The sequence below is a fragment of the Oryx dammah genome, unplaced genomic scaffold, assembly GCF_014754425.2.
Source record: "Oryx dammah isolate SB20612 unplaced genomic scaffold, SCBI_Odam_1.1 HiC_scaffold_28, whole genome shotgun sequence".
In the NCBI taxonomy this organism is placed as follows: Eukaryota; Metazoa; Chordata; class Mammalia; order Artiodactyla; family Bovidae; genus Oryx; species Oryx dammah.
The window spans coordinates 100,688,532-100,704,694 of record NW_024070212.1 but is presented as its reverse complement, the minus strand read 5'-3'; the positions used below and the strand labels follow the sequence as shown (position 1 = coordinate 100,704,694).

Below are 16,163 nucleotides of genomic sequence, written 5' to 3'. Positions count from 1 at the left end.
GATCTTATCCTGGAGAAATGATTTCTCTACTACTGGGATAGACCTGGTACAGTTCAGAATTGCCAGGACTGTGGATTCCCAGGCTTACCTGATAGACCTAGTGAATTCAAGATGATGGCCAAACAATATGCAGCTTGAAAGTAAGTTCAGTTCTTTGCAGGAATCCTTTTCTATGATGATGTTTTTAGCCATGAGCAGACTCTGGTTATCTTACTATTATTATCTGTGTTTTGCCTTCATCCTAATTTTATCAATCCTCTTCAGACACCAATAAAAATCCTAACAAAAATAGACTGGTTCCAAATTGGGAAAGGAGTATGTCAAGGGTGTATATTATCACCCTGCTTATTTAACTTATATTCAGAGTACATCATGCTAAATGCCAGGATGGATGAAGCACAAGCTAGAATCAAGATTGCTGGGAGAAATATCAGTAACATCAGATACACAGATGATACCACCCTTATGGCAGAAAGTGAAGAGGAACTAAAGAGTCTCTTGATGAAAGTGAAAGAAGAGAGTGAAAAAGCTAGCTTAAAACTCAACATTAAGAAAACTAAGATTATGGCATCTGGTCCTATCACTTCATAGCAAATAGATGAGGAAACAATGGAAACAGTGACAGACTTTATTTTTTTGAGCTCCAAAATCACTGCATATGGGGACTGCAGCCATGAAGTTAAAAGACGCTTGCTCCTTGGAAGAAAAGCTATGACCAACCTAGACAGCATATTAAAAAACAGAGACATTACTTTGCCAACAAAGGTACATCTAGTCAAAGCTCTGGTTTTTCCAGTAGTCACATATGGATGTGAGAGTTGGACTGTAAAGAAAGCTGAGCGCCAAAGAATTGATGCTTTTGAACTGTGGTGTTGGAGAAGACTCTTGAGAGTCCCTTGGACTACAAGGAGATCATAGCAGTCAATCCTAAAGGAAATCAACCCTGAATATTCATTGGAAGGGCTGATGCTGAAGCTGCAACTCCAATCCTTTGGCCACCTGATATGAAGAGCTGACTCATTGGAAAAGACCTTGATGCTGGGAAAGATTGAAGGCAGGAGGAGAAGGGGATGACTGAGGATGAGGTGGTTAGATGGCATCACCGATCCAAAGGACATGAGTTTGAGCAAGCTCTGGAAGTTGGTGATGAACAGGGAAGCCTGGCATACTGCAGTCCATGGGGTCGCAGAGTCAGACACAACTGAGTGACTTAACTGAACTGAACTGAAGACCTCAGGAAGTTGTTAGACTGTTGATAGAAAAAGTGACCCAGGCATGAATCACAGTGACAAGTAACAGAGGTTCTATTCCAACTCAGCCAGGTACGATGAAGTCTGTTTGCATTTCAGCATGATGTAAAGGTTTATATAACGGTGTAAGCAGAAGAAAATCACAGTACCATCTGGTTGGACATCCAGTCAGCCAGCAAACTTTTGCCAAAAGCCTGCATCTGTATATACTGTGCTAGGTACTGGTAATTCAGAAATGGCCAGATATATTTCTTGTTCTCAAGTAATTTAGTTCTATAAAATAAGTTTACTATTCTAGAACTACAGAGTTGAGGTTGAGCATGGCACGAAGAAAAATTGGACTAGGGGCTATACAGTCTGGAAAGGTTTTTGAAAGAAGATTACATGTGAGTTCATTATAAACATTAGGTGATTGTTCCCCAGACAGACAACAGGGAAAAGAGCCTTCCAGGCCAAGGAGATGGAGCAGCTGGAGCTAAAGCAAGGATCATGATGTTGCTTGCTGGGCTCAGGAAACTGCAGACATGTCCACCCATCTGTCATATTCAGCACTGTGTCTCCAAACCTAAACTCACTGGGAACACATGTTCTGGGTGGTGGGATGGGTGGGTGGATAGATTGAGTGTACTCGGGGGGAAGACAACAGGCTCTGGAGTCAGCATTTAGGTGCTTCCTAAAACCAGGGGTGGCTCCTTTCTTTATTCTAGGGATACTTTTAGTTTTATTTTTTTAATATAAACTGTATTAAATAAGGTATCTAGAGGAGTAAAATTCATAGAAAAAGTAAAACAGTGGCCGCCAAGGGCTAAGGAGAGGAGGCAATGGGGAGCTGTTTAATGGGTATAAAAACTTTCTGGAGAGGAGTGTCACAGAGTGTGACTATACCTAACACTGCTGAACTACAATACTTAAAAGTGGTTCAGATGGCAAATTCTATGTGTATTTTACCACAACTTTAAAAATTTAAATAAACTGTAAAGTTCCTAAGTTACTCTTGGGGTTAAGAAAGGGTTATCCTGTCTATATTATTTATCACATGGGTGATATGGGGAGGACTGTCTTTATGCATGGGAAACCTCTCCATGTTTCTGAGATAAGCATAGAGGGTCTCGATTTGGGGCATCTGCTTTAATGTAGAGAGGTTTCTTACTCCTTCCAAAATATTTTTTAGGAAATGACTAGTCAAGGTGAGGCTGAATCCTAAGCCCATTACCTCTTGGGTCTGTGACTTCATCAGTCAGTTCAGTGGCTCATTTCTGTCCAACTGTTTGCAACCCCATGACTGCAGCACGCCAGGCTTCCTTGCCCATCATCAACTCCGAGAGCTTCCTCAAACTCAAGTCTATTGAGTCGGTCGGTGATGCCATCCAACCATCTCATCCTCTGTCATCCCCTTCTCCTCCTGCCTTCAATCTTTCCCAGCATCCGGGTTTTTCCAGTGAGTCAGTTCCTCGCATCAGGTGGCCAAAGGATTGGAGTTTCAGCTTCAGAATCAGTCCTTCCAATGAATATTCAGGACTGATTTCCTCTAGGATTGACTGGTCACTTCATGGCGAGACTGTTTTCTGGAAGTGTCGGGCAGCCGTTCTGTAACCAGGCTAGATATGTCCTGAGAAGCTGCGGGAGGTGGGTTGAGCGCCTAAAGAGGGCGTTCTAAGATTTGGGGCTGGGGGATGGGCGAGAAGGAGCGAGGTCTGAGGGAGGCGGGTGAGCTAGGACCGGTTGCCTGGAGACGGCTTGGGACTCTGTTGCCTGGAGACAGCCTTTGGCCTGGCACCTGGTGAGCGTCTGGCGAGGTGAGGGGGCGCTGTACTGACCGGACACAGCAGAGCCAAGGCCATGGCTGGACACCAGAAGGAGAAAGCGATCGCAGATGAGGTCCACCAGAACCAGATCCTGCGGGAACTGTATCTCAAAGAGCTACGAACCCAGAAACTCTACACGCAGTATCACGTGAATCCACTCCGCAAGGGTGAGGGGCGCTACCGGACGGGGGAAGGGAAAGAGGGCGCCCCGCGGGAAGGAGCCGGGAGGGGTGCGGAGCAGGGGGTGCAGGGTGGAGCCCAGTAGGAGACGCCTCCGCTGGCCTCGCCCCTAGTCTCAACATTTCAGAACTGACTTTGGGGTTGGGGAGGGGAGTCTCATTCCCCATCACATCAGATGTATTAAAATGCATCCACATCCTGATTAAATATTTTATTGTAACAGATTTGAAAGGTTCTTTATAAACTTGCTTTTGAAGTATTTTGCAGGGTTTTGTGTTTTGTTTTGCGTATGTTTTGGTTTGGATTTCTTTCCATCTTCTTATATTGTCTGAAGACCTTCAGAAAATTTAAGGGGCACAGACTCAAGGTCCAAGGTGCCCCCTAATTAGATGGCCCCACCCCAACTCTTCTCACTTTGCACATTCCTGGGCCAGTTTCATCTGGTCCTGTAACATCAGCTCCCTCTAAAGTCCACTGAGTCTCACATGGAGACCCAGACCCACGTCCACAACCACCTCCCAGCTCCCTCTCCCTGGTTCATCCCGCACCCCTCTCCCACCTGTGGCTACTCCAGAAGATCTTGTTTTAAGCACAAGGCACCACAGCCATTCTCTCTCCCTAGTTAGAAGCCTGGGAGTCATCCTCAGTCTCTCTCTCACTCCACAGAGCTCAGTAGGCACCGTACTGTTTCTTTCCTTAGCGTTTCTCTACAGGATGGGTTCCCACATTCCTGCCTCAGTGGGAGACGCCATCACACAAGACTGCCAATCCTCACTTAGATCGGCCCTCTCTCCATCCCGCCTCCGAAGCCTCAGCAGGGCCCTCCTCACTCCTGCCTGCATTGATCTGATGCTCTCCTAACTCTCTTTCTCCCTCCAGGCCCAGCCCTCCAACCCTCCCCTATACCATAGCTGGAGAGAGCTGTGCTATAGGGGATTCGATCATCCAGTCTCAGAGGCCCCACAGCTTCTGAGCTGAGGTTTACCCTGATCAGAACGTAAGGCGCCTGTGGATGTGGTTCTGCTGCCCACCCAGCTTTATTCCAACTCCCCTTTACCTGCACCCTGTTCCTTTAATAAACATTTTAGTGTCTATTCTGCAGCATCCACAGGCTCTTTTCTGTCCCACCATATCTGAATGCATGGATTTCCTAAATCACCATGCTATTCCCCACCTCTTCACTGTCTCTTCTTTCTGAATTCTCCTCCAGCCCTTGTTGTTCGTCACTCAGTCGTGTCCAACTCTGTGACACCAGGCTTCCTTGTCCTTCACCAATTCTTGGAGCTTGCTCAAACTCAGGTCCATGGAGTCAGGGATGCCATCCAACCATCTTGTCCTCTGTCATCCCCTTCTCCTCCTGCCTTCAGTCTTTCCTAGCATCAAGGTCTTTTCCAATGGGAAAAGACCCCCCAGTCCTGGACCTGATTAACTGCAGTCCACTGCAGCCCAGCTGTATAGAAGAAATGGATTGTCATTATTTTAAAATAAGATTTGCATATAGTTAAGGTATACCATTGACATTTAAATATACATTTATACAGTGAAATAATTAGGACAGTCATTTATTTAAGCATAACCACCTCCTCACATAACTTACCTTTGGGGGCTGGGAGTGGGGAATGAGAGTACAGAAAATGTATATCTTCATTTTGCTTATGATAACCTGGTTTTCCTCTGGAGCCCCCAACTACTAATTTCAAGAAAACCATTTAACATCCAATTCTGTTTAAGCTTGGCCCATTTCAACAATTTTCATAATCCCCTCCAGCAGTGTTCAGGTTTCCTAGGAAAAGTGCTTGGTCTCTCAGCTCACAATTGTCGGGCACATGATTAATATGATCCATTGGGGTTAAGTGAGGAAATATTAGAATTTATACCTATCATTATACTTACGTATAAAGAAAGAAATGATGCTTTGTTAATATATGACAATAGAGCATAGAGACTGTATCAATATACACATGTGGAAGTTTTTGTCTTTTTTACTGGTAGGAGATAGGGATAAAACACGTAGAGACCGCTGGTTCCTTCTGACCCCTGCTCACTTACTACTTCCATCCCCCTAGCTCCCTCCACCAGAATTACTCTGCTCCTTGATATTTCTCTAACTCACCAAGCTCACTCTTGGATCTTCCCCATGTATCTCACACAGCAAGTTTATTCAGGACTCTGCTCCTCTGTCTTTAGAGACACATCACCCACACTCTGCCCACCATCAACATGGGTTTTTCCATATAATGTGCTCTATGCGGTTGTGCATCTTACTTATATTTGCCTGATATTATATATCTGTTTATTGAGTGTCACCACAAGTAGAGTGAAAGCTCAGGGAGAACAGGGACCTTCTCTGTCTTGTTCACAGCCCTACCTCCACTTCATCAATAATTATGAGTTGAATAGATGTCTGTGGATCCTCTACCTGGTACCACATGGCCTCCTGGGTATATATCACTATCTCTGGCTGCCTGATACATCTACATCTCCATAGCCCAGTCTGTCCAAAAGAACATTCCAAAATAATGGAAATGTTCTCTGTCTGTGTTGCCCTGAATGGCAGCCAGTAGCCATATGTGGCTGTTGATCACTTGAAATGCGGCTGTGGGGCTGATTTTCAATTGTATTAAATTTAAATTACTCAAATTAAAGTCGCCACACATGGCTGGTGGCCATCATCAGGACAGTGCCTCTCAGACTGTGAGGTCCTTGAAGATCCTATGCCCTAGTGCCCAGCATAATATCTGACAATGGACAGGCATTGACAAAAGGCTAAATGCGTATCCAGCATAGGGAGGGTCTCAGAAAGGCCAGGGAGAAATTTTTTTAACTTGAACCTATGATGCTGTTTTTCTCTAGTTCACACAATCACCAGAAAGCCCATGTCTTGGCATGATAACCTGGAAGAACCTGCAGACGGTAAGTCCAGGATTTGAGAATGAGACAGAGAGGCAGAGACAGAGAGGCAGCCGGCTGGGAGACTCTCTGGGGAGTGGTTCCTTAGGGCAGGCCTCAGTCCTCTGTTTGATCATCTGAAAGCTGAATTCATACTGACAAAACTCGCGAGAAACCAACATTTTCAAAACTGCCACTTTATTAACTGTCAAGCCAAAAAACATGTTCCTCATGGCCCTGACATTGCGTTTGTTCATCCATCCAATACTTAGCTGATAACAAGCACAGGTTCTGGAGTTCTACTGCTGCTAAGTCACTTCAGTCGTGTCCAACTCTATGCAACCCCATAGACGGCAGCCCACCAGGCTCCCCCATCCCTGGGATTCTCCAGGCAAGAACCCTGGAGTGGGTTGCCATTTCCTTCTCCAATGCATGAAAGTGAAAAGTGAAAAGTGAAAGTGAAGTCGCTCAGCCGTGTCTGACTCTTGGCGACCCCATGGACTGCAGCCTACCAGGCTCCTCTGTCTATGGGATTTTCCAGGCAAGAGTACTGGAGTGGGGTGCCATTGCCTTCTCCCTGGAGTTCTACTAACTGAGTCCAAATCCTGGTTCTGCCATTCATTAACTGTGTGACTTTGGCAAGTTTTTTTTAGCATTTCTGAACCTATCTCTTAGAGGTGTTGTGAGAATTAAACAATGTATTGCAAGTGTTTAAAATAGTATCTAGGGCCCTGTGCTGCCGAGACTAGCAAACAGTATAGTCAAGATGGCAAACAATACAGTCAAGATGGCTAAAGGTGATCCCAAGAGATCAAAGGGCAAGATGACTGCTTATGCCTTCTTTGTGCAGACGTGCAGAGAGGAACATAAGAAGAAAAACCCAGAGGTCCCTGTCAATTTTGTTAAATTTTCCAAGAAATGCTCTGAGAGGTGGAAGACTGTGTCTGGGAAAGATAAGTCTAAATTCAATGAAATGGCAGATGCGGATAAAGTGCCCTGTGATCGGTAAATGAAGGATTACGGACCAGCTAAGGGAGGCAAGAAGAAGAGGGATCCCAATGCCTCCAAGAGACCACCATCTGGATTTTTCCTATTCTGCTCTGAATTCCGCCCCAAGATCAAGTCTATAAACCCTGGCATCTCTATTGGAGATGTGGCAAGGAAGCTAGGTGAGATGTGGAATAACTTAAGTGACAGGGAGAAGCAGCCATACATCAACAAGGCAGCAAAGCTGAAGGAGTATGAGAAGGATGTCTCAGACTAGGTCTAAATGGAAGTTGATGGCACCAAAGGTCCTGATAAAGTTGCCCGGAAAAAAGTGGAAGAGGAAGACAAAGAGGAGAAGAAGGAAGAAGGGGAGGAGGAGGAGGATAAATTTAAAAAGCTGTTGATCTGTCTCCTTGTGAATACCTTAGAGCAGGGAGCGCTGTGATTGACAACTCTCATCCAAGACGTGTCTGTTGCCCTCATTAGGTTTAACTACCTGATTGGATCATGATCATATCGTAGTCTCTCCAAGAGCTCTAGCAATTGTCAGTGGTTCACAGGAAGTGGCCATGGGTGTCTGGAGCCCCCGGAAACTGTATCAAAGTTATACATATTTCCAAACCTTTTTAAAATGAAAAGGCTCTCGTCTTCTCACTCTGTGCACTTTGCTGTTGGTGTGACAAGGCTTAAAGATGTTTCTGGCACTTTTTAAAAAAATCTGTAAGGTGGTGTGTTAATCCTATGGTCATTGGCTAGAAATTCCGAGTTTTCAACTGTACATATCTATAGTTTGTACAAAGAACAAAGCAACCAAGACACACTCTTGACATCAAGCTCCGTGCTTAGTGTGGAGGCTGTGGGGGTGATGCCCTCCGGAGAGGGTGTAGCTCAGGGCATGCACTGTGGCGCTGGACCTGTGAACGCTGCAGTGGGCATCCATTTAGCTTCAGGTTGTCTTGTTTTTGTATATAGTGACATAGCATCCTACTGCCATTCTTAGCTGTGGAAAAGGGGGCAGGGGTCAGCTGGCATGAGAAGTGTTTTGGATCCTTTTTAGTTGAAGTGCCATAGTTTTAAACTGTTTGTTTAAAAAAAAAAAAAAAACCGTAGAACTCTTCATTGTCAGCAAAGCCAAGAGCCATAGCACCAGTGAAAGTTCAAGAACCTTCTATACTAAACATGATCTGCAACGTTCTGGTTTGTTTTTTTTGGTTTGTTTGTTTGTTGTATGTTTAAAATGCTGAAATGTTTTTGAAGTTAAATAAACAGTATTATGTTAAAAAAAAAAGTATCTGGTACATGGTGATCGGGACATGTTATTAATATTATTTTCATTATTACCCTATGATAGTCACTAGAATGGGGCTGGGAATGTCATACCATAGGCAAAGAGACAGACATGTAAATACCCAGGTAAACAGAGAGCTAGATTGGGATGGCAGCAGCATAGGAAATAGGTGCCCACCTCAGACAGGGAAGTTCTGGAAAGTCCTCCTTGAGAAGGTGAGGTGGAGTGTTAGGTGTAGAAGAATGCAGGACATTCTGGTTACATGAGAAAGCACAGAAATGAGACACCAGCATGGCCAAGAACTGGGAGTAGTTGGCATGGCTGTGATAATATGGTAAGTGGGGCCACATTTAAGAATGAGGGAAGAAGATACTTGATAGGAAGCCTAACTCTTCTGACAAGCTTTTCTCCTTCCCCTCTACCTTCTTATGGTGGAGTTCGATTGAGGCAGGATGTGTGATTTTTGTAGGAGAGAAGGTGGGAAGTGGGGGTGGGCAGGAGGAGTGAGGATTTCACAGCATCGTGGAGACAGACAAGGAAATAGACTGACAGAGAACAAGGAAGTGAGATTTCCATCTGTAGGGGAGACACCAGCCTGGCTAGAGCAAAGGATAGCAGCTGGGGACTTGTAGCAATAAGGAAAAAAGCAGGTGGTAGGGATTTCATTACAAGCCGCCTGTATTCAGGATAAGATCAGCCCAGGGCCAAGTCCTTTATTTTTTAATTCCATTCTCGAACGTCTTGTTGAGGTAAATATCTTCCTCCCATTTTACAGATGAGCAAAGTGAGGCCCAGAAAAGTTAAACCGCCTGTCAAGCTAGTAGTAGAAGGGCCATGAATGTCTGACTGCAAGCCAGCTTCTTCCCCTTGTCAGACTACCTCCCTCAAACTGAGACTGGATAGGGTAGATTGAAAATGAAATCTACTTAAGTCCTTTCCCAGCCCCATTCTAGTGACTATCACAGGGTAATAAGGAAAATAATATTAAGGTGTAGAGCTAGAAACATACCAGGTGTTGAGAGCCATGCTGATTTCAATCCACAAGGATCTGACCTCACTTCTTATAGTCCAGCTCCTCACCGTCTCTTCTGCAGCTTCATTGCCCAGACTTGCTCATGCCGCAGGGCCTTTGTTCTTGCTGCCTGTGGTGTGCTCCTCCTCTGCCTCTCTCAGGGCTGGCACCGGCAAGGCATCCGGAGAGGCCTCCCCTCGTCATCCTAAGTAGCCAGCCCTGCCTCCCCCTGCCCCCGGGCCTACTCCCGTCTTCACAGTGTGCATCACTGCCTGCCTCTATGCGGTTTGTTTTTCTTTTTCTTTTTAACTTTCCATTTTATATTGGAGTATAACCAATTAATAATGTGGTAGTTTCAGGTGCACAGCAGAGCAACTCAGCCACACATACACATGTATCCATTATCCCCCAAACTCCCCTCCCACCCAGGCTGTCATCTGACATTAAGCAGAGTTCCCTGTGCTATACAGTAGGTCCTTTTTGGTTACCCACTTTAAATATAGCATGAGTACATGTCGGGTTTGTTTTTATACTTGTATATTGCATCCCCTGACCTCTCACCCAGTCTACATTACCAGGAGACCAGGAACCATGTCTATCTCACTCTGCTCTGCCTCCAGGGCCCAAACAGTGCCTGGCACAGAGTTTGTTCTCAACAGATGTTTGTTGAGAGATGCGTGGAAGAACCAGGTGCCTGTGTCTTGACGTCTAGGCAAGCCTCGGAGGCGGTACTCTGCCTGTCAGGAGGACGTGCCAGAGTCAAGGGCACAGCATCTCTCGTTGGTCCCCAAACCTGACTCCTTTGTAACCTCTGCCTCGTCTCCCAGCCAGGTTTCTAAATCTTATCCACCACGCTGCCCAGGGACCAAGAAAGAAATACCCAGAGACACAGACTGAAGGTCAAGAGATTGGATGGGATTCTGAGCCTTTGGTAAGTGGGTCTCCTTTACTTGAAAGGTCAGGGGTAATCCAGCAGTGGTTAAGGAAACAGAGTATGGAGCCAGCTGCCTGGACTTGAACTCTGGCTACCACATACTAGCTGTGTGACCCTAGGAAGTGACTAAGCTCTTTTGTGACTAAGCTTCCTCCTAGTACAATGGAGATAATCCAGCCTGTCTCTCATGAAATTGTTCCGAGGATTAGATGAGACAGTGCTTAGAACACAGTGCCTGGTACAAAGTGAATACTGCTAAGTGTGGTTTAAACAAAGCTTGCTGATGTCAGATGGCCTGAGTTTGCTCTCCCAGCTGTTAGTAGAGTGGTCTTGGGCATCACCTACATCTCTAAATTCTGTCCCCTTCTCTGGAAAATGTGAATGCTAGTAACATATTTGTGTCATTGATTGGAAAAACACCACTAAATGCAAGGAGCCTGGGAAATGCAGTCTTTAGCATCAGTTCAGTTCAATTCAGTCACTCAGTCATGTCCAAATCTTTGCGATCCCATGAACCACAGCGCAGGCCTCCCTGTCCATCACCAACTCCCGGAGTTCACCCAAACTCATGTTCATCGAGTCAGTGATGCCATCCAACCATCTAATCCTGTGTGATCCCCTTCTCCTCCTGCCCTCAATCTTTCCTAGCATCAGGGTCTTTTCAAATGAGTCAGCTCTTCGCATCAAGTGGCCAAAGTATTGTAGTTTCAGCTTCAACATCAGTCCTTCCAACGAACACCTAGGACTGATCTCCTTTAGGATGGACTGGTTGGATCTCCTTGCAGTCCAAAGGACTCTCAAGAGTCTTCTCCAACACTACAGTTCAAAAGCATCAATTCTTTGGCGCTCAGCTTTCTTCACAGTCTAACTCTCACATCCATACATGACCACTGGAAAAACCATAGCCTTTACTAGACGGACCTTTGTTGGCAAAGTATGATCTCCCTAAACGATATAGGGCTTCTGTTCCTAAGAAAGAAACACAGGATTTTGAATAGACTTAAAGAATGTGAAGAACTTCCTGTCACACTTGTCTTTCAATTCTGATTATGTCATCTTCATTTCACAAACAGGGTTTAGCAAGAAAAAGCACCAGGGGCCACACATCAGGAGACTGGGACCTGAATCAAGTCCAGGTCTCTACAAGACAAGGTCTTCTCCCTTCCCCACAGGTTTCCTTCTGACATCTGCCTCCTCTCTAGGTCAACCCGCAACGTGAAGACCGCAGGCTGAACCACTTCAAGGTCTACAAAGACATCACTCTGTACAAGGCTAAAATGTGGAGCTTGGGAGAAGACGATCGCCACAAGTAGTATTCCCTCAGTGCTGGCAATCCTTGTCATTAATGCCCAAAGTGTGTGCTGCCCAGGTAAATAAAGACACTTTTAAGCCTTGGTCTGACTATTTCTGTGTCCAGAATCTCACATTTCTCCCTTCTGCCCAAGTTCACTAGTCCACATCCTTAATCTTATAAACCAGGGAGAGAATTCCAGTTAAAGATGGCAAACTAAGTGTATACAATATCTCCTCTGCCTTCTAGACCCTGATAAAGAATGATAAATTGATTTTTTAAAAGATAAATGAGAAACATTAGCAACCAAGAAAACTGAAGCCAATGCTTAGAAGATGGAAAGCTGGTGGAAGAGGGTGGAGGAAACCACAAAATGCGAGCTGAGTGGGGCACCTCTGAGCACAGAGTCCTATCTCCCCAGATCTCTGGAGAGGGGTCAGGATTCTGGACAGAATGGTGTGAGGCAAGGAATTGAAGGAGGGAGGGAGTCTGCTGGGAGTCCCATTGCACACCCCAGCGCAAGATGCTTAACAGCTCCCATACTGGAGGTTTACTCTTGGAGGAATGGGCAAAGGCCAGGGCTCGGAGACACTAAGACGCGGGCTAGGAGTAGGTGTGAGCTTGAAAACAATCAATGAACATCTGTGAAAGGAGGGATGAACCCCTCACCCACCAGGCTGCATTTTTACCCTGGGTTTGAAGCTAGAGGGCTCCTTTTTGGGAAAATAAGCCAGCTCTAAAGAACTGGCCCCCAAAGACCCCCACATGGTATCATTTGAAAGTTCTGGGAAGAAGGAACCAGGGACCATCCAGGCAGCTGAACACACAGAAGTGCTGGGAGAGTTACTCACCCAAGGAGTGCACAGACATTCTGTACACCCCACTTATCACTTCCCCACACCTGCCCAATACCTTGTTCTCTGTGTATCTTCCATCTGGCTGTTGCTGACTTATACCTTGAAGAGTGAAGCCATATACTGCTGAGGTCAGTCCTGTTTTTGAAATTGCCAAGACTGAATGGAAGCTGCAATCCTGAGTGGCCCCACCCTGATGGACATTTTCATCCAAGGATGGGCCAGATCAGTTTTTAGTGACTCCGTGGAGATCTAGAAGTGTGCAGTATCTCATGACTGTTACAGTGCATCTGCTGTAAGGAATCCATGATCAATGACCAGGCGGTCACTTGTGATATCATAGAAAGAGATTTGATCTTTGTCATGGTTCCTGACACAGAACTCCTAAATCCTTTGTAATTTAAGTGATAGAGGCGGTAGGAGGGTCTTTTGTTCTAATGAGGCGAGTCTTGGCAGCTTCTTGATAGTTTCAGGATGGGGGCTGCTCCCCAGGAAGACTAAACCTTGCTTAGAAACTTAAAACTTCCAGCCCCACCACCCAAAATCTCGGGAGGGAGGAGGAGCTCAAGATTGAACTAATCACTGATGGCCCATGATTTCATCAATAATGCCCACATGGTGAAATCTCCATAAAGCCCTTAGACTGCAGGGTTTAGGGAGCTCCCAGGTTCAGTTCAGTTCAGTCACACAGTCGTGTCCGACTCTTTGCGACCCCATGAACCGCAGCACAGGCCTCCCTGTCCATCACCAACTCCTGGAGTTTACTCAAACTCGTCCATCGAGTGATGCCATCCAACCATCTTATCCTCTGTCATCCCCTTCTCCTCCTGCCCCCAATTCCTCCCAGCATCAGGGTCTTTTCAAATGAGTCAGCTCTTCACATGAGGTGGCCAAAGTATTGTAGTTTCAGCTTTAGCATCAGTTGTTCCAGTGAACACCCAGGACTCATCTCCTTTAGAATAGATTGGCTGGATCTCCTTACAGTCCAAGGGACTCTCAAGAGTCTTCCAACACCACAGTTCATAAGCATCACTTCTTAGTCACTCAGCTTTCTTCACAGCCCAACTCACATCCATACATGACCACTGGAAAAACCATAGCCTTGACTAGATGGACATTTGTTGGCAAAGTAACGCCTCTGCTCTTTAATATGCTATCTAGGTTGGTCATGAGGTTTAGAGAGCTTCCAGGTAGGTACACATTAAGGCACTGGTGGGGGGGAGGGGCAGAATTTTAACTATCAGGACTTGTGGCTTGAGTGTGCCTGGCACTTGGATGCACCTGGTCTTCCTCTAGATTGTTGCTCAGTTCCATTCAGTCGCTCAGTCGTGTCTGATTCTTTGTGATCCCATGGACTGCAGCACGCCAGGCTTTCCTGTTCATCACAAATTCCCAGAGCTTGCTCAAACTCATGTCCATCGAGTTGCTGATGCCATCCAACCATTTCATCCTCTGTTGCCCCCTTCTCCCGCCTTCAATCTTTCCCAGCATCAGGGTCTTTTCTGATGAGTCAGCTCTTTGCATCAGGTGGCCAAAAGATTGGAGCTTCAGCTTCAGCATCAGCCCTTCCAATGAATATTCAGGACTGATTTCCTTTAGGATTGACTGGTTTGATCTCCTTGCAGTGCAAGGGACTCTCAGGAGTCTTCTCCAATGCCACAGTTCAAAAGAATCAATTCTTCGATGCTCAGCTTTCTTTGTAGTCCAACTCTCACATCCATACATGACTACTGGAAAAACCATAGCTTTAACTAGAGGGGCCTTTGTCGGCAAAGTAGTATCTCTGCTTTTTAATATGCTGTCTAGGTTGGTCATAGCTTTTCTTCCAAGAAGCAAGCGTCTTTTAATTTCATGGCTGCAGTCACCATCTGCAGTGATTCTGGAGCCCGAGAAAATAAAGTCTGTCACTGTTTCCATTGTTTCCCCTTCTATTTGCCATGATCTTCGTTTTCTGAATGTTGAGTTTTAAGCCAACTTTTTCACTCTCCTCTTTCACTTTCATTAAGAGGCTCTTAGTTCCTCTTCACTTTCTGCCATAAAGGTGGTATCATCTGCATATCCAAGGTTATTGATATTTCTCCCAGCTATCCTGATTCCAGTTTGTGCTTCATCCAACCCAGCATTTCACATGATGTGCTCTGCATATAAATTAAATAAGCAGGGTGACAATATACAGCCTTGATGTACTCTTTTCCCTATTTGGAACAAGTCTTTTGTTTCATGTCTGGTTCTAACTGTTGCTTCTTGACCTGCATACAGATTTCTCAGGAGGCAGGTAAGGTGGTCTGGATTTCCCATCTCTTGAAGAATTTTTCACAGCTTGTTGTGATCTACACAGTCAGAGGCTTTGGTGTAATCAATAAAGCAGAAGTAGATGTTTTTATGGAATTCTCTTGCTTTTTTGATGATCCAACGGATGCTGGCAATTTGATCTCTGGTTCCTCTGCCTTTTCTATGTCCAGCTTGAACATCTGGAAGTTCATGGTTCACGTACTATTAAAGCCTGGCTTGGAGAATTTTGAGCATTTTCTTGCTAGCATCTGAAATAAGTGCAAGTTTGAACATTCTTTGGCATTGCCCTTCTTTGGGATTGCAATGAAAACTGACCTTTTCCAGTTCTGTGGCCACTGCTGAGTTTTCCAAATTTGCTGGCATATTGAGTGCAGCACTTTCACAGCAATTTCACAGGTTTGAAATAGCTCAACTGGAATTCCATCACCTCCACTAGCTTTGTTCTTAGTGATGCTTCATAAAGCCCACTTGACTAAGGCATTCCAGGATGTCTGGCTCTAGGTGAGTGATCACACCATCATGGTTATCTGGGTCATGAAGATCTTTTTTGTATAGTTCTTCTGTGTATTTTTCCCACCTCTTCTTAGTATCTTCTGCTTCTGTTAGGTCCATCCATTTCTGTCCTTGATTGCATTTCATGCAAAGATGGGCACAATAAAGGACAGGTTGTTGCTAGATCACTGGATTTTCTTGAGTGGTCATTAACTTACAAATCTCCCAAACTCCTTTAAAATTACCTTTTAATCCTCTAGTGGGATTTGTAAACTAATTATCCTACTCTATCCCTATCAGATTCGCTTTCAACATTGTATCATTTGTACTTTCAATGTCACAAAATACCTCCAAGTCCCTTTAGTGTTAAGTTTTCTGCCAGGGTGACTTCCTCTGGGACCCCATCCTCTCCACCATTTCCCTCATTCTGTTTCAGTTCACATTCACTAGCTCTCTCGGTGCACCTCTTCTTAGTCCTAGAACAGCAGCCATGTCTCCATTCCCTGGCAACATAGTCCTCCCATAACTCCATTTGCGTCCTATTCAATTTTACTTCCAACTTTGTCACTTTCCATTTCTTTGGTCAATTCCCTCTTCCAGTTACTTACTTTTATGAAATGCCATGTGGGTTTATTGCTGAACATGAGGAGGCAACACAACTGCTCTCTTTGCCAGATATGCATGCAGTGAGTACCACGTGTGGTGACCCATCACCCACAGACTTTGACAGAAGCAGTTTGGGGTCACTAACCACTGTGTATCTTTTAGGCAGTAGTTTCATGGACTGAAGAGCCAGCAGCAAAATCTCTACTTTCCACAGTTACTCGGTTAACAATACTTTGGTAACTGAAAGGTGAACAGTGCTGTCCAGGAACTGTTATTGACACGG

The 16,163-nt window shown here is 45.2% G+C and overlaps 1 protein-coding gene and 1 pseudogene across 1 annotated transcript; both read left to right on the top strand.

Moving 5' to 3' along the window:
- Positions 1 to 3,009: 3,009 nt before the first annotated feature.
- FAM183A (family with sequence similarity 183 member A) lies at positions 3,010 to 11,747 on the top strand. Its single transcript, XM_040231460.1, has 4 exons — positions 3,010 to 3,222; positions 6,089 to 6,148; positions 10,239 to 10,342; positions 11,548 to 11,747. Exons 1-4 carry the CDS (start codon positions 3,090 to 3,092, stop codon positions 11,656 to 11,658), a joined length of 408 nt encoding a protein of 135 aa, XP_040087394.1. The 5' UTR covers positions 3,010 to 3,089; the 3' UTR covers positions 11,659 to 11,747.
- On the top strand, positions 6,714 to 8,027 carry LOC120856295 (annotated as a pseudogene).
- Positions 11,748 to 16,163: the final 4,416 nt, after the last annotated feature.

What these genes read in the sequence shown, in the direction of transcription:
- FAM183A (XM_040231460.1), top strand. Translation starts at nt 3,090, where the DNA reads ATGGCTGGACACCAGAAGGAGAAAGCGATCGCAGATGAGGTCCACCAG. An exon ending in CGTGAATCCACTCCGCAAGG is followed by an intron (nt 3,223 to 6,088) that starts GTGAGGGGCGCT and finishes GTTTTTCTCTAG; the next exon opens with TTCACACAATCACCAGAAAG. An exon ending in GATGGGATTCTGAGCCTTTG is followed by an intron (nt 10,343 to 11,547) that starts GTAAGTGGGTCT and finishes CCTCCTCTCTAG; the next exon opens with GTCAACCCGCAACGTGAAGA.